This window comes from Miniopterus natalensis, chromosome 7 (assembly GCF_054644295.1).
Source record: "Miniopterus natalensis isolate mMinNat1 chromosome 7, mMinNat1.hap1, whole genome shotgun sequence".
Classification (NCBI taxonomy): domain Eukaryota; kingdom Metazoa; phylum Chordata; class Mammalia; order Chiroptera; family Miniopteridae; genus Miniopterus; species Miniopterus natalensis.
The window spans coordinates 49621403-49649272 of record NC_142087.1 but is presented as its reverse complement, the minus strand read 5'-3'; the positions used below and the strand labels follow the sequence as shown (position 1 = coordinate 49649272).

Below are 27870 nucleotides of genomic sequence, written 5' to 3'. Positions count from 1 at the left end.
ATGGCTGTGGCCTCTGCTGCCCCAGGGAGCCTCTTCTGTAAGCAGCTCCTCTTCTTTTTCCTGGTGAGTAACAACCAAAGGATTAAGGAATTCAAGCAAGCTGCCATGCGCTTCCTCCCTCCAGTCTGGGCTTGAAAGAGAGTAGGGGAGGGGGTGGGAAGGCAAAGAAGATAAACTCAGGGGGGGAGGGACATGTCTGAGAAAAACCCAAAAAGAGTTGAAAGACTTGGGACTCGGGATGACAGGTGTTTCTCTTACTCTTCAGTGCCCACGGCCAGATTCTTAGTTTTTTAAGGGAACCCCCTGCTCAGTCTTGCTGTGGTGCTTTTGTAAGGAGTAATGGAATGAATTCATTCCTCAGGCATTTGGCCCAGAAGGTTCTGAGGTTTGCTTTTGCTGCTAGTCATTAAATAAGCTGTAGTTATTTAACATGCTTAGTTCCATTATGCTGCAAGAAGGTGAAAAGGATTCTGGGTAGAGATGTGAATTATCCAAGACTTTCTTAATTTTACTTAGGAAGAGCTCAGAGAAGGGTGGAGCTCTTAAAGCAAAGGGTTTTACTTGGAAAAAAAATTAAAAGAACGTAACAGTCATTGAAAAATAGCGTTAACTTGACTTCCACTTAGTTTCTTTTTGTTTTTAAATATGTTTTTATTGATTTGAGAGAGAGTAGAAGAGAGAGAGAGAAACATCAATGAGAGAGAAACAATGAGAGAGAAACATCGATCAGCTGCCTCCTGCAAGCCCCCTGCTGGGGATCAAGCCGGCCACCTGGGCATGTGCCCTGACCAGGAATCAAGCCAGCAGCCTTTCAGTGCATGGGATGCTGCTCAACCAGCTGAGCCACACTGGCCAGGGCCCACTTAGTTTTTTAATAGCTTTATAACTGTGTACTTCGGAGCTAATTTTTCTTTTGGTGGGGAGGGGGTAGAGGGGAGCTGTCTCACATATCTGGCATTTCTGAGTACTGAATTTTCTTCTTTTTTTTATTTCAACAAAATATTTTCATTTCAAATTATATTTTCAAAATTTAAAGATTTTGTTGTATGGTGATGTATATTTTCTCCATGTAAATAATACATTATGTGAGGTTGCTGGTTTTGTTCCCATCCTGTAACTGCTTTGGGGGTAATAAAACTCAGAGACAGACCTACTTGAGTTAGTGTTAGGTAAAAGGTGGGGAAAGCTTTCCCAGGATTCACCCAGATTTCTTTTGCTTTTGATCTCTGGTCTGTCCAGCATCTTTTGGTTCATCTGTTGCCCATCTATCCCTCATCCACATAATGAGCAAAAAGGTGTCTGACTCCACCTCCCTCTAAATCACTAAGCTGCTAATTTAGCCTGAAGACTTGGACTAGTACTTCTGGAGACTTCCATTGGCTCTGCTGGCAAAGGCAGAACCAATAAAGTGGGGGTCCTGGGCAGGAAGGAAAGAAGAAAAGAAGATGGATGTAGGAATGGGAATGTGGACATATCTTATGAGAATAATGTGTATATGCATATATGTGTGTGTTTCTACGTATTTGTATGTGTATATTTGTATATGTATACATATTATGTATATATTTCTAATTACAAAATGCTCTTCCTACATCACATAGTTAGATCTTTAGTAATAGAATTCTTTATGCTCAGAAAGGTTTTTAGATATAATTTAGTTCATTCCTTCACATTAGGAATAAGAATATTAAAAAGTCAAATAAATGAAAATGTCTTATGTTTTAAAAAGTGGTTATCTAAATTAAAACTGAAGACAAATATGATTTTTTAAATTGCACATATACAACAGTGGTCCCAAAAGATCCTAAAGGAATTGAAAAATTCTTATCACCTTGGTGACATTATAGCTGTCCTAACGTCACAGTACAATATATTATTCATGTTTGTAGTGATGCTGTTGCAAATAAACCTTCTTTCCTTGAACTACTGAGCTTTATAAGACAATAGTTGTGTCTTGAATTTAATTAGAAATCTTTACCCTGTTGAAGGTACTCTCTATGTTTTGAAATATACATACATATATGTATGTATATGTATATGTATATATACATATACATATGAGATTACTAACATGAGATTAGTTTTGTGAATGATATTATTTAGACTTCCATGTTTATGCCCAGCAAATCCAAGAAGTGATGTGGTATCAGTGAATATTTGTGGGCATTGTTCTTTAAGAGATTAAAATGTTTTCAAATATTTTCACTTAATCAACTATACCCTCAAATTTTGGGGGTTTGTAAAAATGTTGTGTACAAATATGTGATTATTATATTCCAGAATTAAGTACTTTTTTATCCTAAAAAATCAGAATGACACTTATGAATGACCTTAGAGATGATAACTTCTATATAAAATCAATGGTTTGTAACACATTTTCTTTAAATTATACAATATGATTTAGGTTTTAAGAACTACTATTCTCTTTAATTTTTTCATTAATACTAAATGACTGTGGTACCGCTAAAGCCACTTTCTTTGCTGTTTCCTTTTAAAATGAATATAAAAAAGGAAGGATAGAAGATTTATTTGTTGCTGAAATTGACAATATTTTTTATCAATAAGACAAAACTGTAATGTGAAAGTTTGTAATTGAGTATAATTTCTGATTTTTTTTTCTTTCTTTTGAGGTTTTAATATTGTTTTGCGATGCTTGTCAGAAAATTTCTCTTCAAGTTCCTTCTCATCTTCAGGCTGAAACACTTGTAGGCAAAGGTGAGAAACAGTATTAAGAATCTCATAGTTTTAACTGCTATATATAGCTTCAGGCTGCTCTTGTAAAGTTTGGGATAAAAGCCATATAGTAGCTACCTGGCATAGAATTGACATAAAACGAAAGATGAACTACTTGATTTTTGATAGTGGTTAGAAACATCTAAAGTGCCAAGTTCATTGTATACTTTTCAAGCCAGAAAAATTAGTAAATATCACAGAGTTAAATTACCTTAGTTTAGTTCAACAAAGCAAGGCACCAAAACCAGAAACATATTTTAGTTCATGTTGCTTAACCTGCTGCTAAAGTTCCAAAACCAAGATTATTTCATTGATTACATATAAAACAGATGTGTCGAAACTTAAAGGCCTCAGAAAAAAATTTGTGCTTGAGGTTGATTACAATGAACCAATACCCAGCAAGAATTTATGTGATCTATATCACAGAATAGTTTGTGAAAGTCAAATAAAATTTCAACTAGTCTTACTATCACAGCCATACCTGAAGCATAGGATGATTGTTCTGAGTTCAAAGATAACATTCCTTCCATTAAGGTTTTTCATTGTCTTAAGTTTACATTTAGAAAATACACTTTGAGTACAAAAATGGTACCCTTTCCAAGTAGAGATTGCTTGGACCAGTGCTTTAAATTAATCCTTTACATCTTTTTAGGACACTTCAAAGATATGCAGTCTATACTCTAAAGATACAGTAAATATGCTAAATGTATTAAATATAAATCTGTAAAAGAAATATTTTTATAACAAGCACAATGTATACTAAGTATTGAGCTTATTAAACCTCAAAAGGTATTATAAAATGATTATTTGCAATATTACTGAGAAATATTATATAAGTACAGACCAGTTTTTTAATTTTTATTTTTGCAAAATTTAACTATCAAAAATTATTGCAAACACGTTCAGAATCTACCAATGGCATAGTTATACCACCTATAATATGAAACAAATTTTAGTATGTATACACAAATCCATATGTAAAAGAGGAAACAATAAATCCAGTGACACTAATAAAATATTTTATGTCTATTTATAAATTAATTTATGATGAAAGTGGTGGAAACTGTGACTTCATTGATTTAATTATTTAATTCTCATGGCCCCTCAGTCTCAGAATGGCAGGTACTCAACAAATTCCAAGTGTAACTTTCTGCTTCTCATGCACTAACTTGCAGTTGTTATTCCTGTAAAACTTGTTCTATCCCTGTTTCATCTTACAAATTACTGCGATTTTTCTTCCCTGCAGTGAATGTGAAGGAGTGTCTCCAGTCAGCGAGCCTAATCCTGTCAAGTGATCCTGACTTCAGAATTCTAGAAGATGGCTCCATTTACACAACACATGACCTCATTTTGTCTTCTCAGAAGAAGAGTTTTTCCATTTTACTTTCAGACAGTCAGAAGCAGGAACAGAAAGAGATAGAAATTGTACTGGAAGCAAGAGGAAAGAAGGTATATTAGGCAAATATTTGGCCATATTAATCTGCTTATGTGAGTCATTCATTTCATAGACTTCTTTCCATGTTAAAGTCATTGTTCTTTAATGCTCACATATTTGTCTGTTCCACTGATAATTCTCACATGTGAATACTAGACAGTTTTAAGGAGTGGCAGAGCTATTTACAAAATGGTATAAAAATGAACAAGTCTGTAGCCAGGGAGCAAAGTCAGAATACCAAAGGTTTCAGACGGTGCTTTGAGGTGTGGCAACAAGAACAACCAACCTGTAGAACAAGACAGGGGTGGGTCTAAGTGGAAACTGATTCAGGCTGGAGGTGTGGCACTCCACCCTCAATGCTCTCCCCCAACTGACTGTGGGGGTGAGAGATCTTTCTTTAAAGAGGCGTAGAGATTGTCTAAAGTGTACTCTCCCATCTTAACTGAAAATCCCATGGGGTCCTTCTCTTCAGAAAATGGGGTAATGGCCAATCCACAGGACTGGTTTGAATGTTCTGACTCTAGACTCACTTTCTTGCAGTGAGTGGTACAATCAAGGAGAGGGAAGGGAGAAGGTTACTGGAATTCACACAAATCTCACTTTAAGCCCACTCTACACATGAATTCGGTCTTATAAAAATCAGTTATTAATAAGTGATTAGATTTATGAGACTTTCCCATCTAAATTCCTTTTGATTACAAGAACTCCTCTTCATCAAATTTAAAATATGCCTCAAGTTTTCAAAACATTGTTTTATGTCTGAATTGTAAGAAGTCTCCATATCATGTAAAATAAAACATACTTGAAGGAATGCTGACCTGTAGCTTTATATAGGTATCCAAATGCTTTTCAATGCAGCTAGTATTTTCTAAAAATTTGGTTGTACCACTTTTAATGGAATAAAATAAATTCTTAAATATTTGTTAATAAATTATCTAATTTTAAGGAGTGTATACTTCTCAAGATGGCCTCTTTACCAATACCTTCCACAGTTCTGATTACTTAATTGATTAAATCAGGAATTAGGTGAAACTGGTTCTTACTTGTATGTGTGTATATGTGTGTTTATCTTATTAATAAAATAATAAAAACAGAAATAGCTTGGGGTTGGTTATCTATGATATTGTTATGTATACCCTTACTTATTTTCATGTTGATATATATGCAAAAGTCACAGTTCCTAGAATGATAAGCAATACTATATTTCTTTCTTTCTCATCAAATGCAGGTTCTTAAAAAGAGACATGCCAAAGACACAGTCCTCAAGCGCAGCAAGAGACGATGGGCTCCTATTCCATGTTCACTGATGGAGAACTCATTAGGTCCATTTCCACAACACGTTCAGCAGGTACATTTTATCTTGTTTAATTTTATACGTTAGAGGGTGGGGTGTGTTCTTTTTGTTTTGTTTTTTTGTTTTTAAATCTTCCATTTTAGCTGCACAGTATTTTGAATCAGGGCTTTAACTTATTGGTACTGATAAGGATCATCTATTCTCCAAAAACAGGGTCCTTCAGAAGTGAGTCAGTGTAATTTGTTACTTTCCTCCAGAAACTGTATTTAATACTTAGAAAATGTTCCATATTTTGAGTTTCTGATATTCGTACATCTATACCCAGATTGTCCTAAATACCTTACCAGACTTTAGCATTCATGAACAGAGGACATGCTTACAGATTTTGCATAATTTAACTCTCCATTTATCACATATCTTCACCAAAAATAGTCCAATATTTCTGTTTACCAAAAAGGTGGTGTCACTGCCACATAGCTGCAGTGTAAACATAGGCCAGCTTTGAAATTATTGAAGAATTAATTGTGGGAGGAAAGTTGCATTATTTTGACTTTTTTTAATCACAAAGATTTTCATTCCAAATAATTAAAAATTACTGACACTATTACTATAACTTATATTGGAATAAGAACAAGTGAATAAGAATTGTAAGTGTATAATTAACTCCATAAATTTTCCATAAATATGCAGATAACACAAAAGAATTTGGCATCAAATAAGTGATAGAGTTTGTGGCTTTGCACATTCAGAATATGAATAAAAATTTTAAAAATATAGGGCATACTGGGTAGATAAACAGAGGAAAGAAAGAGTAGGTTAGTAGAAACAAAAGCAAGTGATAAACCATCACAAGATGTTAGGTTGAAGATTTTTTTTTTATCCTAAATTGTCACTTATTGTTATAGGTTCAATCTGATGCTGCACAGAACTACACTATCTTTTACTCCATAAGTGGACCAGGAGTGGACAAAGAGCCCTTCAATTTGTTCTTCATAAATAAAGACTCTGGGGATATTTTTTGTACACGAAGCATAGATCGTGAGCAATATCAAGAGTTTCCGGTAAGATTATTGGATTACCTATTCAGAATTATGTTGTTTATTACTGGTTCAATATTTACAGAGTTGTTTATGTATCAGAAGAATCAATGATTTGATTTCATATTTTAAATATTGTTAATGAATAATATAAACTTCAAATTTCTATTGATGGCATTGATGAAAAAAGACAATAGATATCATAAGGGAAGAAAAGTGGGGGAGAACTATAGAAAATACAATGACAGAATTTTAAAGGACAGGTTCTGATCTGTAGAATCCTAGAACAATAAATTTTATTGAGTTCAAAGTTCTCTGCGATATCATAGTTCAAGTATTCTCAAGCCTGCCTGTACTTTATAAATGGCATGAGCACTTTTTAAAATTTACTGATGCTCTGGTCTATCCCCAGAAATTCTGATTTAATCATTCTGAGGTGGGGCCCAGTCAAGTGAAAGTGTAGCCTAACATTGAGATATGCTGCTTTCGCCTCTTGGGTAGCATTGTGCTTTTCTTCTTTTCACTCTGCCTGCCTTCAGCAACAAGAATCTTGAGTATCACTTTATTTCCTTAGTAATCCACAATAAACTTACCAATTCATTTTATTCTATCTAATCTTACCCAAAGAAAAATTCAAAATTTTCTGAAAAATTAAATCTTTTTTTTTTTCCTGTTTCCGCTTCACATTACTCCTTAGTGTTCTGATGTCTAATCTCACTTACAAGAGAAAATCACAATGAATTTTGGGGTGATGTAAAAGAAACTATTAAGCAGTTGGTATTTTGAATTATAAGAGAGTGTAGTAAAGAAATTCTTTGTTAAAGGAGCACATAAAAGGGAAACTTATCTCATACTTGGGCAGTCCAGAAAGTAAAATCTTAGCAAACATCTGAAAGGTGAGCAGGAATTGGTGGCTACATAACTATGGCCATGAAAGAAGTTGATGGGATGGGAAGAAGGAGGTAACTAAGTGTTATAAGCAGAAGTATCAGCGATAGAAAGACACATTTGTTAAAAAGAAATCAACAAGAACAGCAACAAACCCTGGCTGGATGTTGTTTGAAGCTGAGGAAGAGTATGGAATAAGGTCCTTACATGAAGGGCCTTAAAATTCATGCTAAAGACCCTGGCCTAACAGTGTCAGGGCACCAGATAAGATACTGAAAAGCTTCCTACTCTTTCTTTTTAAAAGATTTATCTTTATTGTTGAAAGAATTACAGATGTCCCCTTTTTTTCCCCCATGGACCCCTTCTACCCTGCACCCAGCCCCCTCCCCGGGCCTTCACCACACTATTGTCTGTGTCCATGGGTTATACATATATGCATATAAATTCTTTGGTTAATCTCTCCCTATTTTCTTATTGTGCTGATATCATCCTGTTTATGGATGTTATTATGTTAATGGGTTTTGTGGTCTTCAGCTGCTTCTCACTGGTAAATCTGCTCTCTTGACTTATTGGGATCATTGCCAGAGAGAACAGGGAGAGGTTTGCTATTTTTGACATCTTTTAAAGGACAAAGGAATAAAGTGGGAACTAGACTGTTAAACTATTACTTTTAAGTTTTTTTGATACTGTTGATTTAATGACTAAATTAAAAAATATTTATAATTTCTTCCTCTGTTATGTGAACATCGGTGGATTTTCCTAGGAAGCTAGGCTATGCTTTAAAGTTTAGCTACATTTCTAGTTTAAATTATCTTTACAATAAAGATTTCAATTGTGATTTATTTTGTAGATATTAAGCTCATTTACAGCAAGAAGTAAAACCAGTATCTGAAATAGTACCAAAAACAAAATCACCACATCTGAATCAGTGGAATATGAAATAATATTTACTTTTAGTTAAATATCAGGGAATATTATTATTTAAAACTGCAAGTGATTGTATGGTGGGAAGCAGATGATGATTTTCACTGAAGAGAAAAACTAGCAAAAATTGTGTAAATTATAGCAGAATGGGCTTAGCTCAGGTTAGATATGGAAATATGTAATGCCAATGTGATGAGATAGAAGAATTCACTATAAGTGATTCTATAGAAGGTTTATGACATTTTTTATAGATGGCAAACTTAAGGGGTAGTTTGCCTTCTTAAAAGGCAAAGATGAGTGGAATTGAATACAAAGAGCTATTTATTTAAGAATTACCCAATGTAAGGGTCTGTGTTAGATGCTTTTGACACACAAATATCGGAAAGACTCAGGCTTTACCCCTGAGAACAACTGTAGTCTAATCGAGACATAAAATGATTTCCCATCTTTTTCTAGCCAAAAACCTCAAAATGGCAGCAGTTTAAAGAAAAAAAAAAAATCACATCAAATATGAGGGGAGAGGGAGAGAGGTTGAATAGCATGGCATCTGGATGCGATGGTGATGATGATGATGGTGGTGGTGAAGTGGTGATAATACACTCCTGTATTACACTCCTGAGTTTGGAATTTATTGAGAAATAAGATATAGGGACCAGACTGATGGAAATCAAAGTATAAATTTTATTACTCAAAATAAAGTGACAAAGGGGACAGAGAGAGCATGGATGGCTATTTCAAAACTTCCCATCCTAGAGACTGAAGTGGAAATTCCTCCTCCACCATCTTAGCATGAACAGTGAAGATGAAACGTTGCCTTTTAACACAATAGTGAGAGTTTTATTGTTACTTTGGTCGAAGATAGGCAGATTACTGAATAGTGTGGTTAAAGAAAGTCATGATTAAGGTTGTGCTTTATGGAAATGAACCTGACTCCTGAGTTCTACCTAGAGTAGAGAAGGCCAGTTAGAACAATTGCAGGAAAGTTGATAGGACAACATGTTGGTAGAACATAACATGAAAGTTGGTAGGATACATTTGGAGTCACATGAGGATGATGGCATTGAGAATACAAAAGGGAAGATAGATGATAGAGACATAGAAATGCCATAAATGCTCGAACTTGGCAACTGACTCAAAAGGCTAATGAAAGAGAAGGAGGAGTTAGATACCTGGAATTTTAATTCTGGTTCATTTTAGAAGATGGTTACGGTAGGGAAATCAGGAAGAGCTAGTTGTGTGGGGAAGAACTGAGTTAATACAGATTTCACTTTGGGCAGGTTTAGTTGGTCCTATCAGTGAAGAAAATCTGTTTAACTCAACAACCATTCATTGAACACTTAAGCATGCACAAACCACATAAGAAGACCACAGAAATAATTTTATGGTGGTTAAAGGGAAAGGGTATTAAATCCTGGCATTTGAGGTCAAGATACATCATTTTGAGATGGAACTTGGACTCTGAATATGTATTTATTAGCATTTTATTACACATGAAATGCATGTTTTTGGTAGAACAATAAGAAAATGCAGGTAAAATAATTGTATCGCCCAGAGATAATTGATACATCAACTGCAAGTAAATATAATTGTATTTTTTATAAACTTACAAAGTACTTGTTACTAGCATAACTGGGGGAAGTCTACATGCATTCTAACACGCAGAACAGCATGCAGTTAACTCAGGGAGTGGAAGAGCCTCATTCAGCTGGAGTTCATGGTACGTGGGGGGAGAATGAGAATGTTGAAAGAAGATTAAAGCCATAGGGCGGGCATGGACTGCGCTGGTGTGCTGTCTCTCCATTGCATAAGTTCTTAGTCGCCTATACCTTTTAAACATTATGTCTTCCCCCAACTGGTAGGTTTAATTTGCGCATGACTTGTTATTTAAGAATCAGCTGATGGTGTTTGTCTGCCTTTCAGCTATATGCCTATGCAACGACCGCAGATGGTTATGCACCAGAGTACCCACTCCCCCTATTATTCAAAGTTGAAGACGACAATGATAATGCCCCATATTTTGAGAACAAAGTGACTATCTTTACTGTGCCTGAAAATTGCAGAACTGGTAAGTTCACATTTTAGGAAAACACTAGAGTTTTGCTTCAATTGAAGTACTCATTAATGTTTTAAGCACAGTTATGCTAAACATGTTTAAATGCTTGACTTTCAAGGATATTCCACATAAAACTTTGTAGTCTTAATAGGTCATATACTCTTCAAATGCAAACCCTTTTCTGCTCATTTTGCTATGCACATATAGAAGGTAGCTAATACATAAAGCTACTAACTTTGTTAGATTAATCCACAATGACGATGAATGTGTGACAAATGCTGTTTCTGTTTTCTAATTTGACCTTGTACTTATGTGTCACAGATGTAATTATAAAGCAATGAATAATTTGAATATAAAGTCTCAATACATTTTCAAGGACCCAGAGATACATCACAGCTTGGAAAGGCTAATCTGACTTATAACAACATATACGTTGTTTTACTTGGCATCTTTTTAAGACAAACTGAAAAAATAATTTAAACTTGTTTGATGCTATGGGCAGCCAAAATTGTGATATTGCTATACCAAGGGCATAACAAGACTATCTAGTTTTTTAAAAATCTGCAAGAACTGTTGTTAATTCTTAGCTCCTTTAGCCTGTTGTCATTATGTGTGTACATTTAATATTGCTCTTCCAAAACAAGTGGTTTGTTAAAGCAACATTCAGTACACAGATTTCTGGGCCATAAGCTTGACCAGTGATACTCAGACTGATGCATATTGTTTGTGTTTAACATTTATTAATAATTACTTGCATATACTAATAATTCATCACATTTATTAAAATATAAAAGTGTAAAATCTTTATCATATGTAAAGCTGTACTATTCCTCTAATTAACATTATCAAGTTGAACTATAAAGGAAACAAGATGTACAGAAAAGGTCCCATCCAAAAGTGGCATATGAACTGGGGTAGTGGGTTTGGAGGAAGAATTTGAGAACCACTGTTTCCAAGGGTGTGGTGAATGTTCTAATATATGTGGAATACAAATCATGTTATTCACAGTAATCACTTAATTGAAATTTCTAAGCAAGGGAAGTTTAGAGTTTTGGAGAGCATTTATACTCTTCTACTTATCTATAAAATTGATATACTTGTGGTTTCAGGGAAAATATGCTATAACAATGCCTTGATTTTATTTTTGTTTGTAATATTGCTATTTTAAATTGTTGACAATATCGGATTTATTTAAACAGGAACTTCAGTGGGAAAAGTGACTGCCATAGACCTCGATGAACCTGACACTCTACATACACGTCTGAAATATAAAATCTTACAGCAAATCCCAGATCATCCAAAGCATTTCTCCGTACACCCAGACACAGGTGTCATCACCACAACTTCACTTTTACTGGATAGAGAAGTAATGAACTGATTAATTAATTTCCTATCACTAAACTATATTTAAACTGATAGTGAACTACCAGAGAAATTACAGTAGGGCCCCTTGTGGCCACCTCTTCAAGCATGCCTCCATACAGGCTGTGGTTAGGGCTCCTTTGGACACTTCCTTTGTTTGTACAGAGAGTTTGGGAAGGTACAAGGTATTAGATGAGGTCTCACTTGAGATCATTGGCTTGATTTAATGTGTAAATGCTGAAATAGAAAAAAAATAGCTTTTAAATTTTGAAATGTCGTCTTAGACACATCAGCTTCCCATTGTCTTGACTGACCAATCTCTTGCTCTATTTTTATTTATGCTGGTTTCTTGAGGAAAAAAATGTTCATCAATGTTTCTTTTTTTTTTTTTTTTTTTTTTTTCAGAAATGTGATACATACCAGTTAATAATGGAAGTACGAGACATGGGAGGCCAACATTTTGGTTTGTTTAATACAGGAACAATTACTATTTCGCTCGAAGATGAAAATGACAATTCACCATATTTCACAGAAACTTCTGTGAGTATATTGCTGTATTCGTTTACCTAAGTTCATTTACCTCTTCAAAACACAAATTTGGAATTTGGTAGCTCTGTGAGATTACACATTTTGGTTTTAATAACTACCACTTACAAATAAGATAGGCAAAAAGAATATGATTTCTGTAAAAATCATTAAAGTGCTAGTTATTACTGGATACTAGGGAAATAACTGCTCTCTTGGCCATAAGAAAACTTCTTAGCCCTTGAAGCTGTTCATGCATTTAGTGTTTTCTTGGATGCCAAGCCATGGTACCAGATTCCTTGCATTTAAATGCCTCTTATAGGATGAAGGAGAAGAGATGTTATTTATACTTCAATATCTTTTATTTTCAATTGTCCAACATGTTTAATATTGCATGGTTTAGTCTGCTATAAGTGATACGTAAGAGTTCAAAGGTGGACATAAACCCATCCCATTCCAGATTACTTTTTTAATAGTCCTCAGATGTTCTCTATATGTTGATTCATTTATACCTACAATCAAGAGGAAGAAGTTGTAGGTCTTTCAGTGGATCTTTAGAACTCAACATTCAAGGCTATAAATTCACTAATATTGTGGCAAGGACTATCATATGGAGATTAATAATCATCATCTCTTAGATGAGTAGTCCTTTAGAATAGAGAACACTTTCTCACTTATAATCTTATCTAAGTCTTATTGCAATTATTTGAAGTTGGTACTATAGCCTTGTTGTTGTTTTTTGTTTTTTTAAATATATTTTTATTGATTTCATAGAGAGGAAAGGAGAGGGAGAGAGAGATAGAAACATCAATGATGAGAGAGTCATTGATTGACTGCCTTCTGCACGCCCCCGACTGGGTATTGAGCCGGCAACCCGGGCATGTGCCCTGACCGGGAATCGAACCCCAATTGCCTGGATCCTAGGTCGATGCTCAACCTCTAAGCCATGCCCTGCTGGGCAACCTTGTTTTTTTAAATTTTATTTTTTTATCACCATTTATCCCCTCTATGCCCTCTTCCACCTCCTACCCCCTCCCCTGCAATCACCACACTGTTGTCCATATCCATGATTTCTCTCTCTTTTTTCCCTTTTTTGCTCAACCCTTCCATCACCCCCAACAGCACCCTCCCCCCTCAGACACACACCAGAGCGGCTGCTTGCTCTCTATCTATGAGTCTGGCTCTATATACTTCAACATCTTAAGATGTAAAAAGACTAGCTTCATATCCTTTGCTCTGCTGGGAAGTCAGTAACACAGGCTGGCCCACCACCATCTATATGCAGGATCTTCCTTTGTCATGTATGAGCAAACTTTCCCTTTGGAACTACACAAAACAAAAAGCATAGATAGGAAGAAAATGCTGGGAAATAGTTCTTCTTTCTTGTCATTTTAGAAAATGATCTTCATTTTTTCATTAATCTGTATCAGCGTACAAGTCAAAGAAGGGAAAACCTGCAGTGATTGGCCATCCATAAAATTTTTTACACTAATTGCTATAACTTGTAAGGATAGGTTTTATTCCATATTTCATATGAGGAAATGAAAGGTCAGTTAAGTAACTTGCTTATGATTTCATTCCTATAAACCAAGTGAGAGAAAAACTGGGATTAGATTCAAGATCTGTTATGCTCCAATGGCTATCAGGTTGTCATTCTTCTCTGAGTTCCTCTTACATCTCTAGAAGATTCTGATTTACTATTTTTTAGTCTTTTAATTATCATGTGCTTCCATAACCTTATTTATTTTTTGGAGGTGGGGGGAACTATGACTTAATTTCTGAAAGAGAAAGAAGAAAGAAAGAAAGAAAGAAAGAAAGAAAGAAAGAAAGAAAGAAAGAAAGAAAGAAAGAAAGAAAGAAAGAAAGAAAGAAAGAAAGAAAGAAAGAAAGAAAGAAAGAAAGAAAGAAAGAAAGAAAGAAAGAAAGAGAAAGGAAGGAAGGAAGGAAGGAAGGAAGGAAGGAAGGAAGGAAGGAAGGAAGGAAGGAAGGAAGGAAGGAAGGAAGGAAGGAAGGAAAGAAGAAAGAAAGACTATTTCCTTAAAGTGTTTGCCAATAAATCAAAAGTAAATTTTTTAAAAATTGACATAATAACAGGTCATAGAGTAGTAATAAGAAATCAATATAGGTTAAATTATCTATAAATATTGAAGGCTAAATATATTAACATAATGCATTTATTAAGTGCTTGCTGTGTCTAAAATGAGGTGATAGACTAAATATTATAGATTCAGAATAGAGACAAATCTGAGGGCTTAAATGAGTAGATAAATTGTCTCAGAAAAGTTGGAAAGTTAAGACATAAGTTAGTCTTTCAAGGATAAGTAAGATTTGAAAAAGTAGTGAGGAAGGAAGTAAACTATACATTAAATTTGTAAATTCTTCCCAATATATGACTGCACATTTTTATATTACTTTGCTTTCTTTACTTTAAATATAAGTTTTAGAGGAGAAAGTCATATTGTTAAAGCTATAAATTTATAATAACAAGCGACAATTGTTTTAGTATTTTACAGAAGTAGAAGAAAACAGAATTGATGTTGAGATTTTACGAATGGCAGTACATGACCTGGATTTACCAAATACTGCTCACTCAAAGGCTGTCTACAAAATCCTACATGGAAATGAAAATGGAAATTTCAAAATTAGTACAGACCCAAATACAAATGAAGCAGTCTTGTGTGTTGTCAAGGTAAACAAAAAATAATCAAACAATACTTTAAAAAACTCTAACTTAATTGATATATAAAATTCTAACTTAACTGATACATAAGCATTTTTATATATGTACATGTATGTGTATAAATTTCTGTGACTAGAGAATTACAATGCGAAGTTGAAATGATTACATTGGTTTACAAAACTTTATTATTATTATTTTATTATTTTTAATATATCATTATTGTTGAGAGTATTACAGATGTCTCCTTTTTTGCCCATTGACCCTCTCCACTCCACACCTGCCCCCTCCCCAGGCCTTCACCACACTATTGTCTGTGTCCATGGGTTATGCACATATGCATGTAAGTTCTTTGGTTAATCTCTTACTGCCTCCAGCCCACTGAGATTTTCTCTCTTAGAGAAAAAGCATGGCAGGTGCAAAATTCATTGTTCTTTAGATGAAGCAAACCAAGGCAGAAAGATATTGAATTGGATATTAGTCTTAGAAGCATTCTTAGATGCCCACTTGTCCAAAACCCTTATTTTATAGAACAGAAGAGAGAGAAATGGAAGAATCATTATTTGAAATCAAACGTCTTGACTTTTCAGTTCCCTCTATGGTCATATAATACTTTTGTCTCTCTGTAGTGTATTTTATAAGACAATTCACTAAATATAAAGCAGCTATTCCCTCTATATTTGAGGTAGCCAGTGCTTTAGGATTTCAAAAATTTAATGGCAATTACTGGCACCTACGATGATTACTTTAACTGAACCTGGTTCTGTTCTAAGTCCTTCTGCCCATAGCCCTCACTAACCCGTTACATCCCTCCCTCATTAATTTCTTAGAGACTCTATTGTCTTAGAAGCTTAATGCATGAATTGTGCTTCCCTCATAAGATTTTTAGAATATGTCCTTTAATTATTATATCGCCTATTCCTTCCCTTTCTCTTTTCCTTTTGATGATCTTTTTTTCAGGATGCTTCTAGGTTCCTCTCTTTTGTTTTCCTTTTTTGTTGTTATCTTGATGGATTTCAGTCTCTATTTAACTATTGTTTTAGATTCTTTCTAATTATTTAGTTTAAGAACTAAATATTTGTTTAGGAACTAAGCTAACCAAATATAATGTGCTTTGAAAGGTGCTACTAAATAATATCATTATATCTTTTGATTCATATACTCAGATAACTGCTCCATTATAACCAAATTTCATATGCTAGGAATCTATTTTATACACTTAGCTTGGAGGGACTATTGCTGTTTGGGTTATCACTGTTATACAATTTGATAAGTAATGAAATAAATAGTAATCTATTTGCATTTAGTTGAACATTTATTCTGTATTCCCATTAATATTTAAACTTGTAATGTAAAAAATGAAAGCAAGACCTTTCCAAAGTAAAGTGAGAAGAACAATTGGTTAAACTTTAGAAGCAAAAATTTTGCATTTGATCATGTTTGTCATTATAGGAAGCTAATTATTAGTCTTTAACTACATTAACATTTTCTTTTGGCAATATTTTATACATAAAAATGATATTCCCTTTTGTGCTAAAACCTGGAATCATGGTTATAAATCTTCCATATATAGTGTTACATATTGACTAACCAAAGTATGTTTATTTAACAGCCATTGAACTATGAAGTCAATCGCCAAGTTATTTTGCAAATTGGTGTAGTTAATGAAGCACAATTCTCTAATGCACCAAACTCACAACCTCCTACTATGTGCACTACAACTGTCACTGTTAAAATTAAAGACAGTGATGAGGGCCCTGAATGCCAACCACCAGTAAAAGTCATTCAGAGTAAAGATGGCCTCCCAGCTGGCCAAGAACTCCTTGGATACAAAGCATTGGATCCAGATACACGAAGTGGTGAAGGCTTAAGGTAATGTATTTTTCCAAAAGTTCCTTATTTTTAATTGTGATGTAAATTGATTTCAAATTTAAGAAAGCTCTCTGTGATTTTCAAAATGACAGATTTTCGAGATTATGTCCATTTTTTGGTTTGAACATTTACATTTGCTTTCTTAAAATTAGGTATAAGAAGATAGGAGATGAGGACAACTGGTTTGAAATTAACGAAAACACTGGTGACTTAAGAACTGTAAAAGTGCTAGATAGAGAATCAAAATTTGTAAAAAATGATCAATACAATGTTTCCGTGGTTGCAACCGATGCAGGTGAGTGCAATTTTCTAGAAATAAAATGTAAATATAGAATACACTTTAAAGGAAATCTTGGAGTGACATTTTTTTATTTCCAGATCAAAATTTAATACAAAAAATGTTTGCATTATGATTGCTTTGTTTTTTGGAGACCACCCAATTTAGGCTCCAGCGCATCAATTACACAAAGGTAGGGGGTGGGAGTCCAAGTTTCAAGTTCCATATTACTTGGTCTCTGCCTTGGGCATCGTGGCATCCTCAAGGATCTCCACTGTTTTTCAGGAATATAGATTTAGATTACTATGAGTTGATCATGATGAAAGTGTTGGAACTTCCTAAAACAGTTGTGTTCAAGGTAGGTTTGTTTTGAGCCTCTCTTAATGGGGACCAAAATTTTTGTCCTATTTCCTAAAGAAATGACTAGGCAATGACTCTTGAACAAGTCTTTTGCTGTAGTGTGCAATCTTTTTCCAAGGTTAAATCTAGAACCTATCTTGTGAAGAAATGGCTTTCAAATGTCCTAAAGTAATCTCTTAGAACCCTTGTGGACATATACTCCAGGCAGCAAACCATTTTGAACGTATATCATTGTTGTATAATTGGTGTGTTTGATGACCATTAGATTTTCTTTTTGTAATTCAAGTACCTGACTTAAGGTTTGATTGCTGAGGCATCCACTTCAAAGATGTCTGTCTCAAATAAATGTATTACTAGCCACAGGAATAGAAAAGGGACAGGCTGCTTTCCCCACTCCTTGTTCTTTAAATTCCTGTGCTTATGTTTTAAATTCACCAATAAGGAATGAGCCAGTGAAACCCGTTTCCTCCATCCTGATCTCAGGGCCCTAGAGAGAGCTTTCCTCCCCCTCCACCTGACCTCATTCCCACCCCACTGCACCCTGTGACCATGCTATGTAGCCCCTGGTGTGCCATGTAACTTCTTGTTTTTTAAAACAAGTAATAAACTTGTTTTTTCATAGTTTCCTGAGAGCATCTTGCAATCATAATGAGAACTATAGTGGCCAGTTTAGCATAACATTGGTCATCCATAGACTGAGACTGGCATACCTACTTTTAATATAGCTCTTTCAATATAGGGAAAACAAACAAACAAACAAACAAACAAACAAAAACAACTACCAAAGAATGGGGAAACCATTAACTGAGAAACAGAATTAATGTTGTCATTGCTCTATAATCTTGAGTGAATTGCTGCTCCTGTATAAGTAGAAGTGAAACCTGAAAGGCTCAAAAACACAATTATGCTGTCAAATAATAATTTTTAAAAAAATATATCTTTATTGATTCCAGAGAGAGAAAGGGAGAGGGAGAGAGAGAGTAGAAACATCAATGATGAGAGTCATTGATCGGCTGCGAGCCTGCAACCCAGGCATGTGCCCTGACCTGGAATCGAACCTCAATCTCCTGGGTCCTAGTTCGACGCTCAACCGCTGAGCTACGCCTGGCCGGGCAAATAATAATTTATATTTACTCATCTATTCCACAAACGTTGATTGTCTAGGCAAGTTACAATGGAAACTAGAATTCATAAGGCAAGGTCAAAATCTCATGGGATATTGCCTGGCTGGAGTGGTTCAGTTGGTTGAGTGTTGTCTTGTGCTTGGGAAGGTTGATGGTTCAATTCCCAGTCAGGGTACATACCTAGGTTTTGGGTTCAATCCCTGGGGGGGCCACATAAGGAAGGCAACTGATAGATGTTTCTCTCTCACATCAATATTTCTCTCCCTCTCTCTCTTCCCTCCTCTCTCTAAGCATGCCTGAAGATTAAAAAAAAAGTCACATGATATCAATTAAAGGATTATTATATTCTCATAACAGGTTCCATGGCATGAAAACTTTCCCCATAAAAGAAAGCATGACTATCGTAAGAAGTAAATCAGTTAAGAGCTGCCCAGATTAAAAGATAAAAATAGGAGATTTCACAGACACACAGAAGCTTGGTGAATGAAGTACTGTTTGGAGCAATGGAAAATATGGAGAACAGAAATAAAATATATTAACTTTGTCTTTTAGTGCTAACACAAAGAGATGAAATACCAAATATAAAATGTATGAATCTATGTCCCAGGCTCATGGATAACCTGGGTGGGCTCAAGAAGAATTAAAGATAAGGGTGTTATACATTTTAATGGAAAACCACATAATAGCATGAAGGATTCTGTTTATTTGAACTTTAATCCATTAATATATACTTTCAAGGGCCAAATACATAAATAATTGCTTATATTTCCATATGAATATTTAGTTTTGATGCTCATAAATACTTCAGGATGATGATCTAGGTATTCTTCCAGCTTTTTAAAAACCCAATTTATTTCCTGGTCTTCCTTGTGTCAGTCATTTCTGTCAGTCAGGCTGGTTTCCCTGCTGCCACTCTAGAAAGCACTGTTTTATACCCCTCTTCCTAGCATAGCACTGCTCCTTCTATTAAAAATTCAGGTCCCTTAACTTCTTCAAAGGAATGGCATTGGCAGCTTCTGCAGCTTCTGTGCTTGTTCCCACTAGTGAGTGTTTAGCTCTTCTCTTATACCTTTTAAGCGCTCCTTCCCTGGGATGTGTTAATCATCACAGGTGTTACTGAACTAAAGGGGTTCAACACCCAGTCCAACTCGAACAGGAGCCTGCAACAAAGAAAGTAAAGGTTTATTTAAGGAAATGGCACCAAGCCCAGAGTCACGAATGAGCAACTGCTCTAAGACCTGGCTCCCCAGTGGCTTTTAGGGGATGGATTATATAGGGGAAAAAATCATTAGTCATGGTGACCAAAGGAGTTAGGGTTCTGGTTAGAGTTGTGGTCTCTGCTGATTGGTTGGTGCCAGGGTAGGGTAGTTGATAATTGCACCTGGTTCTGATGTCAACCATGGAGGTGATTTATCTGGTTTTGCAAGCATGTGGTCTGTGGGGTTGTTCAGCTTTTCTGGGTCTGGAGGGAAACATAATTGAGGCCTAAATGTTATCTACAGTTTCACTGAAATTCTGTGTCTCTGGTCAACAGACCCAAAGCTTTGTTTCTAAGATTGTTTGATATTGACCAGAACCTCATTGTCCCGTGCCCTGAATGATCAAGCAGGGGAGTGGATACGCAAGGGAGAAAGAGGCAGGTGAGGCAGGGTGCGGATGAGGCCAGCTTGAATCAAAGGGACCCCTTTTCTTTGCTAAGCCGTCCCTTTCCCAAGCATCTTGTGGAGTTTTCAGCATGTGTGCCTAAAGCATGTACTGGTATTTGTCATTCTTCTGTGTGAGTCTAATGACTCTCTAGGTCACGGCGGCATCCTCAAGGATCAAGGTGGTAAATTTCACTATCGAGAGCTTTGCAATTTCAGGCGCATAAGTGGCACTTCGAACAGTTAGTTTTAATACAGAAAATTGAGTTCAAAAGTTTATTAAGTGTTTTGCTATATTTAGCAATTAAAAACAATTTTCTTTTTCTTTTTTAAAATATATTTTTATTGATTTCAGAGAGAGGAAGGGAGAGGGAGGAGAGATAGAAACATCAATATGAGTCATTGGTCGGCTGCCTCCTGCACATCCTGTACTGGGGATCGAGCCCAAATCTCGGGCATGTGCCCTGAATGGGAATTGAGAGGTGACCTCCAGGCTCATGGGTCGATGCTCAAGCAGGAGACACACTGGCTGGGCTGTAAAAACAATTTTCTTAAAGTAACAAATATTTAAGTGCCTTCATGTGGAAGAAATAAACATTGTGTGTGTATAGTCCATAAAGACATGAACAAATTGTGTACAATGATTAGGAGCCATAGTGCAGCTTGATAAGAAAGAACCTGAAAACTTTCAGACGGTTAAAGAGTTCCGTGCAAGGAGTGGGCTAATTCATAATGCAGTGAAATCCTGGTTCCTGAAAACACTTAAGTGGTAATGGGGAGACTTTGATCTTCAGAGTCTCTATTGTTGACATGTTGTAAGTTTAGATTATACTTAACCCAAGATGTGCTTTCTGTCCCAGAGACTGTGATGTTCCTTTCTCACTGATATTTGCCATTTGCTTGTATGCTTAGTTTAAAGTAAGATTTAGAGGTAGACAAACATAACTCACTCACTCAATCACCGTATCACAATCTGCAACCATTATCAAAATTTACTTTTTTTGGCTCTATTTTTCAGAAGTAATATGAAAACTTACCATCAGTCTTTTGAGGTTTTAGAAGGCTTCTAAAACTTTATTTCACCTCTGACTTTGACTGACATCATTTTAACAATGTCAAGCATTCCGTCTTTAACAATATGCTTAAAACAGAGACTGAGATAGAAAACAAGATTTATGTGATAAATGCTGGTTAATTATAGGATTTAATGAGTCTTGATTTGCTTTTGGGTGGTTGCCTTATTTCTTATTAGACTTTTAAAGTGTGACTTCTCTCTATTGCTCCATTGAGAGAAAGGGCTCTCTGTTAAAATTTTTTAAAATTAAGTCATAGCACACGTGTTGACTCAGGTTGTAGTGTCTGTAACTACATTTTTTCACTTTAAAAAAGTTCTTTTTCCATAACTCACTTCTTTGTTAGTTTGCTGATTTTGACGTTGTTATTTGTATTTGTATTTATTTACAAATTTCTGGCAGTTTCAAAATGTTTATATGCTATTGCGGATTTCTTCTTACAAGAGGTATATCTCTCTTTTATTTCTAGATATTTTTAAGCTTGTTCACATAGAATGGTTTTTAACTAGGTATAGACAGTATTTATCTTTTGTAATTAATTTAAAAATCACTTTTAATAAATTAACTGTAATTATTCAACAGGAAAAAAATCACTGAAATATACTATATTGTATGGCTTAAGTGACATTTCAAACTAAAACAAAAAAAGTGGATTTCATTTGTGTATGATTTATAGCAATCTTTAAGATAAATTTACCATAAATGCTCCAAAATTTAGACGAGCATTAAAACAAAAAATTTAAGAAATTTTGTCAATTATTGTTTTATTTCAATTTTGAAAGCTTAGTATTTATTGTAGTTTATTATCTTATCACAAGCAGTAATATTTGAACATGTTTTCTGAATTTCTTTATCTATTAAACATAAATGATAGGCACTATTTTACTTAAAAATATTTACTGAGACCTGTGTGAAGCATCAGGCCCTCTAATGATAAGAGTTCCCATTCTCCAGGACACATTCGTTGAATTAGGGTGGGGGTGCAAATTTATGTTTACAGTTTATTTAATTAAGTTTTTTTTACAAAGTCTAAAAATATTCAGTGCTTTCTGTGCAACGCGCCAGTATTAAATTACAAGTTAGCTAACACATACTAGACACTTCAGTAGGGCTCTGAAGATGAAAATGACTTAGCTCTGAGGATGAACAGGGCTCGGACAGTGTGTGAGCCGAGGGGCCAAGTCTTGTGAGAAATGAAAGGGGAAGAGGCCACCGTCACCCGCGGAAGTCACCTCGAGTTTCAGCAGGGAGGGAGTGATACCTGAATGGATTCTTAAAGATAATTAGGCCTCGTCAGGCAAAGAGGAGAAGTATTCCCAGAGGTGGCAACAGAATGTATTAAAGCAAACATGGGGAGAAGCACACCTGGTGGGTTTGATGACAAATTTCACAAAGTTTGAGCAAAGAATATGTGAAGAAAAGGGTCAGGAGAGGAGGCTGAGGAAGTGATTGCTGACCAATGTAAAGTCTCTGTATTTTGAGCATGAATATAGCTCTTCATACAGACAGATGTAAGAAACCGATTTTACTTTCGACTGATTATCCTGTTAGTGACATAGTGCCTAATCTCATACCTTCCCATTTTAAAAAGCACCTGTCATGATTTTGTGCTTGTAGGAACGTGATCTGGAAAATGTGAAATTCAATTTAGTAGAAAGCAGTCAAGTATGTATCATAGAGATGGTGGAAAACAGATTTTTAAGTGAAGATATGTCTTATTTTTAACTTTCCTTAGATGGCAGATCTTGCACTGGAACCTTAGTTGTTCTTTTGGAAGATAACAATGATCACTCACCACAAATTGACAAAGACGTGACGATTTGTCAGCATGCTCAGGATTTTGCTATTCTCTCACCTATGGATGCAGATGGGCCTGATAATGGTCCGCCTTTTGAATTCATTCTGGATAATTCTGTCAACAAACATTGGACCTTAGGAACAAAGGATGGTGTGTAATTATGCTAAATCTTATAATCAACAGAGACTTAAGATGGCTGATGGTCTTGACTTTCACTTAACTTCATGATAATAAATGAATATTCATTTCAGGAAGTTATTTTATCGACCCCTCCCCCCCCCCGAAGAATAATACCTTGCTTTTTAAAGCAATAATATATTTGTGAAGTTTAGTCTCTTGTTTTGAATATATTTTAAGAAAAACATATAAATTTATCTTAATATAATATTTGAATAACATGTGAAGTATAGATTAGCCTAATATAAGCATAAGCAGTCTCATTTTTAAGAAAGAAAAATGAACCACCAGAATTTTTCTTCTAAGCTAAATTCTGTGCCTCCTATCCTTTCCCCGCCCCAAGAATAACAAGTCAGAATAATATTGCTATTGAAAGGTCATATTAATACATATTCTGTCTTCTTTTTCCCTCCCATAGGTAGAACTGCCATTCTTCGTGCAAAACAACATCTTGATTATAACTATTATGATGTGCCAGTCACAATAAAAGATAGACATGGTCTTGCTGCAAAACACATATTGTCAGTCAGAGTATGTGACTGTACAACTCCATCTGACTGTAGAATGTCTGTTAAAGGGCGTGACAGAGATGCTAAGCTACCAAATGTAATACTTGGAAAATGGGCAATTCTTGCCATGGTGTTGGGTTCTGCACTGTTGCTATGTAAGTATAATTATCTAGAATGTGTTAGCTGAAAATTTTTTCTACTTTAAAAAATATATATGCCAATTCTTTATATTAATGACATTTATAGCCTTTGCTAAATGTACCCTATTTATAATCTTACATGTCCTAGATAATTTAGGGTTCTGAGTCATAGAAGAAGAAACATGTCAATAAGAGCAGATTAAAGTAATTTTCAGAAGTATAGCCTTAGTTCTTCCAATAATTGTCTATGAAACACCAGGTAAATAATTTCCTCTTCTTTGAGCTGTTTTTTCCATATGTAAAATGAAGGGGTTGGATAAAATTAATATTAAAATTCCCTCTCATACAAAATATTAGTCTCTCAATCGGCCAAGCTTATGTAGTAGTGAATGCACAAAAAGAATTAGTGAAATTATCAGTGTTATTAATGAAGTGATATAGCATGCATTTTAAGACGACTCCAATGAGTGGGAAATGGTCATATGGTGAGCCACTGAGGAAAAGCAATACATGCAAAGAATGCTAAGATTTTGCATTCTGCAAACTGTTTTTTGGAGATCCAAAAGCAGTGGAAATCTTTGCCCACACTTCCCTCCCTCTCTTCCACCTCTCTCCCCCTTCCTTTCTTTTTTTAATGAATAATCTATTTGACTCTGCACAACCTATCTGCATTTATAAACTTTTCACATAGTCTTTACTGTGCCCCAATTCAATCATTCGTGTTTCGAGTTAAACTGGATGTTCCCCTTAGCACTATGTTAGTGACGTACACTTTCAAAACCAGTCACTGATTTTATATAATTGTCTTTCCTGTTTGTATTTATGCCTAATGCTCTTTGTTTTATGGTTCTAAGTCCCTTGAGTATGCTCTGTATGGATTTAAAATACCAATAATAGTAGCTTCAACTCAGTGAGGAGGAACTAAGAGAAACATTTAAGGTAATTCTGGACTTGAGAAGAAAACTATTCATAAACTATGCTCACTTCACCCTTCTTACTATTTACTGAGGTTTCTTATTTAGCCTAATAATACAATCTCACTAAAAAAGTGATAATTATATACTAGTATATTTGTTAATATTCTGTTTTTAATTTTATGACCCGAGTATCTCAATTTATGGAATAAATCTTTTTAAGTTCTGTGAAGAAACTTTTAAATAATCATATGATTCAAATGATTTAATATATATCAGTATGAAAAAATAATACTACTTACCTAAATATTTTTATTTTTCAGGTACTCTGTTTACATGTTTCTGTGTTACTGTTAAGAGAACAGTAAAGAAATGCTTTCCAGATGATGTAGCCCAGCAAAACTTAATTGTATCAAATACTGAAGGACCTGGAGAAGAAGTAATGGTAAATCATATTTCACTTTTTTTTTTTTCCTTGTATGGGGATGTAATGATAACAGTTGATAATAAGAGTAATAATAACATGACTATTGTTTATTGAGCACTTACTATGCCAAACAGGTCTCCAAGTGCCCTGCCTTTGTTAACTTATTTAAACTTCATAATTCTATTGTATTAGTTTCCTAGGGCTGCCATAATAAAATACCACAAACTGAGTGACTTAAACAATAGAAATTTATGGACTCACAGTTCTGACTAGAAATTAGAGGTCATGGTGCTGGCAGGGACATGTTCCCCCTGCAGGTGTTAGAGAAGAGCCTGTCTTGGGCCTCCCTAGCATCCGGCAGTTCCTTAGCTTATGGGAGCATAAAGCAAATCTTCAAATGGCATTCTCCTTGTGTGCATGCCTGTCTCCAAATTTCACCTTTTGGATTAGGGCCTCACCCTAGTTGAGTATGACCTCATCTTAATTGAACTAATTACACCTATAATAAGCCTATCTTCAAATAGAATCATATTCTGAGGCATTAAGTTAGGGTTTCAACATATACATTTGGGGGGGACCACAATTCAACCTGTAACACCTACAATATGGGTGTGTTATTATCTCGGTTTTATGTATGGGGAACTGAGAGGCACAGCAAGGAAGTGATTTGCCTATGGTGGGAGAGACATGAAAGCAAATTGTTAGCTTTGATTTTATTCATTCGTTTTATAACTCTAACTTTTTTTTTCCAGGAAGCAAATATTAGACTCCCCACGCAGACAACCAACATTTGTGAAACAAGCACGTCTCTTGGCACTCTTGGTGGCCAGGGAGTCAAAACACAGCAAAGCTTTGAGATGGTCAAAGGAGGCTACACTCTGGATTCCGGCAAAGGAGGTGGACATCAGACGCTGGAGTCTGTCAAGGGAACAGGACAGGGAGTAACAGAGACCGGCAGATACGCTTACACCGACTGGCACAGCTTTACCCAGCCTCGGCTTGGTGAAGTAAGTGCCCATGTCTTCGGGTTCATATTACATGGACGTTAAACACTGTTTATAAATCAGGATTGCCCCAAAGTTTTACTCTTCATATACCTGGAATTCATTACCTTTTTAATGTTGAATTATTATAGATATGGATGTCAAGTCCAAACCCAAAGGAAAAAATGATTTTTGTAAAGTTCAGTTTTTAAAATAAGGTTTACAAAACTTTAGGAGTGGCATATGTAGGCATGTTTAGAAAGCATAAAAAGACAGATAGCGTCTTCCCTAAAAATCACAAGGCAAATCACCTAGAGTGAAATATTTGTTAGAGAGAAATGTACAGGCCCTAAATTATAAACATTTTTCAGTGTGTTGAATCCTTCGCGTGGTTATAAAATCCTGGCTGTCAACATCAGCCAGATAAACTGTTAAGCTTTTATTTGGGGTTTTAGTTTCTGGTTTTATGTTCAGGTAATCAACATAGGTTAATATTAGCCAGTTTAATATGTTACATTGTTATAGCTATTTAATAGAGTATAAACAATAAGAATCATAGCCAGTATTGGTTTCCCCAAAGTGCCAAGCTACAGAGACCCATTTCACGTATACAAATCTGATGCTCAAATGGGCAATAGTGAATTGGTTGTGTGATATATGTGCAGCTTTAGTTTTCATAAATGTTTTCACTGGGAGCATTTATATATTTGCTATATTTTAAGAATGACCTTTAATATAGACCAATCATGTGCATTTTTTGTATGTAGGAATCCATTAGAGGACACACTCTGATTAAATATTAAACAGTAAAAGGTAAATCTAAGACATTATTTTTATGCTACTATGATTAGGTGTTTTTTAAAAAAGAATAAAATGTGCTCTTTTTTAATACAGAAAGTGTATCTGTGCGGCCAAGATGAGGAGCTTAAGCATTCTGAAGACTACGTCCGCTCCTACAACTATGAAGGAAAGGGGTCCATGGCCGGCTCCGTCGGCTGCTGCAGCGACCGGCAGGAGGAAGAAGGCCTTGAGTTTCTAGATCACCTGGAACCCAAATTTAGGACGCTGGCAAAGACATGTATAAAGAAATAAATGTGCCTTTTTAATACAGTAGCATCTACACATGCATACGTAGGAGTTTATTGAATGTAAAATGATAGCAGCCTCTGCTAATGTGTTTGTTATTGGAGGTAGACTTCGAGCGATGTGGATAGGGTTACAATGCATATTAAGCTCCCTAAATTCTCTTTGTCTGAAATCGCTTCCACGTTCCCTAGCAATGGCCGCTTCGCCGGCTCCTTGTCTTCTGTCAGCCTGTCCCCGCCGCCCTTTTCGGCGCCGCGGCTCGGTGCTGACTCGCTCCTGTGTCACTCTGTAGCCTGTACGTAGGAAGAGCATGTAGGAGAGCTGGGTATTGCGGAGGCTAATAAAAAATGAATCTTTATTTTCGATGAAGGTGGAACACTTTCTTCAAAATCTTGGGGAGGACTGTGCTTTTAGAAATACTGTCTTTGGTGCCGGAGAATCGCTTCCTCTACCCACGCGGCTGTGTCCTGAAGGATGCTGGAGTGTTTCTGGGCGCCGCCTCCCACTCGGGAGATCCTAGCTCGCTCCTCACTCCAGTTTTCACCCGCAGAGGTGCTCC

The 27870-nt window shown here is 35.5% G+C and overlaps 1 protein-coding gene across 1 annotated transcript; it reads left to right on the top strand.

The window, feature by feature from the left end:
- DSC1 (desmocollin 1) lies at positions 1–27472 on the top strand. Its single transcript, XM_016195994.2, has 16 exons — positions 1–63; positions 2631–2715; positions 3980–4182; positions 5397–5516; positions 6368–6523; positions 10232–10376; positions 11564–11730; positions 12132–12266; positions 14755–14940; positions 16541–16800; positions 16953–17095; positions 23013–23225; positions 23671–23916; positions 25139–25260; positions 25995–26249; positions 27120–27472. Exons 1-16 carry the CDS (start codon positions 1–3, stop codon positions 27315–27317), a joined length of 2697 nt encoding a protein of 898 aa, XP_016051480.2. The 3' UTR covers positions 27318–27472.
- The last annotated feature ends 398 nt before the right edge of the window (positions 27473–27870 follow it).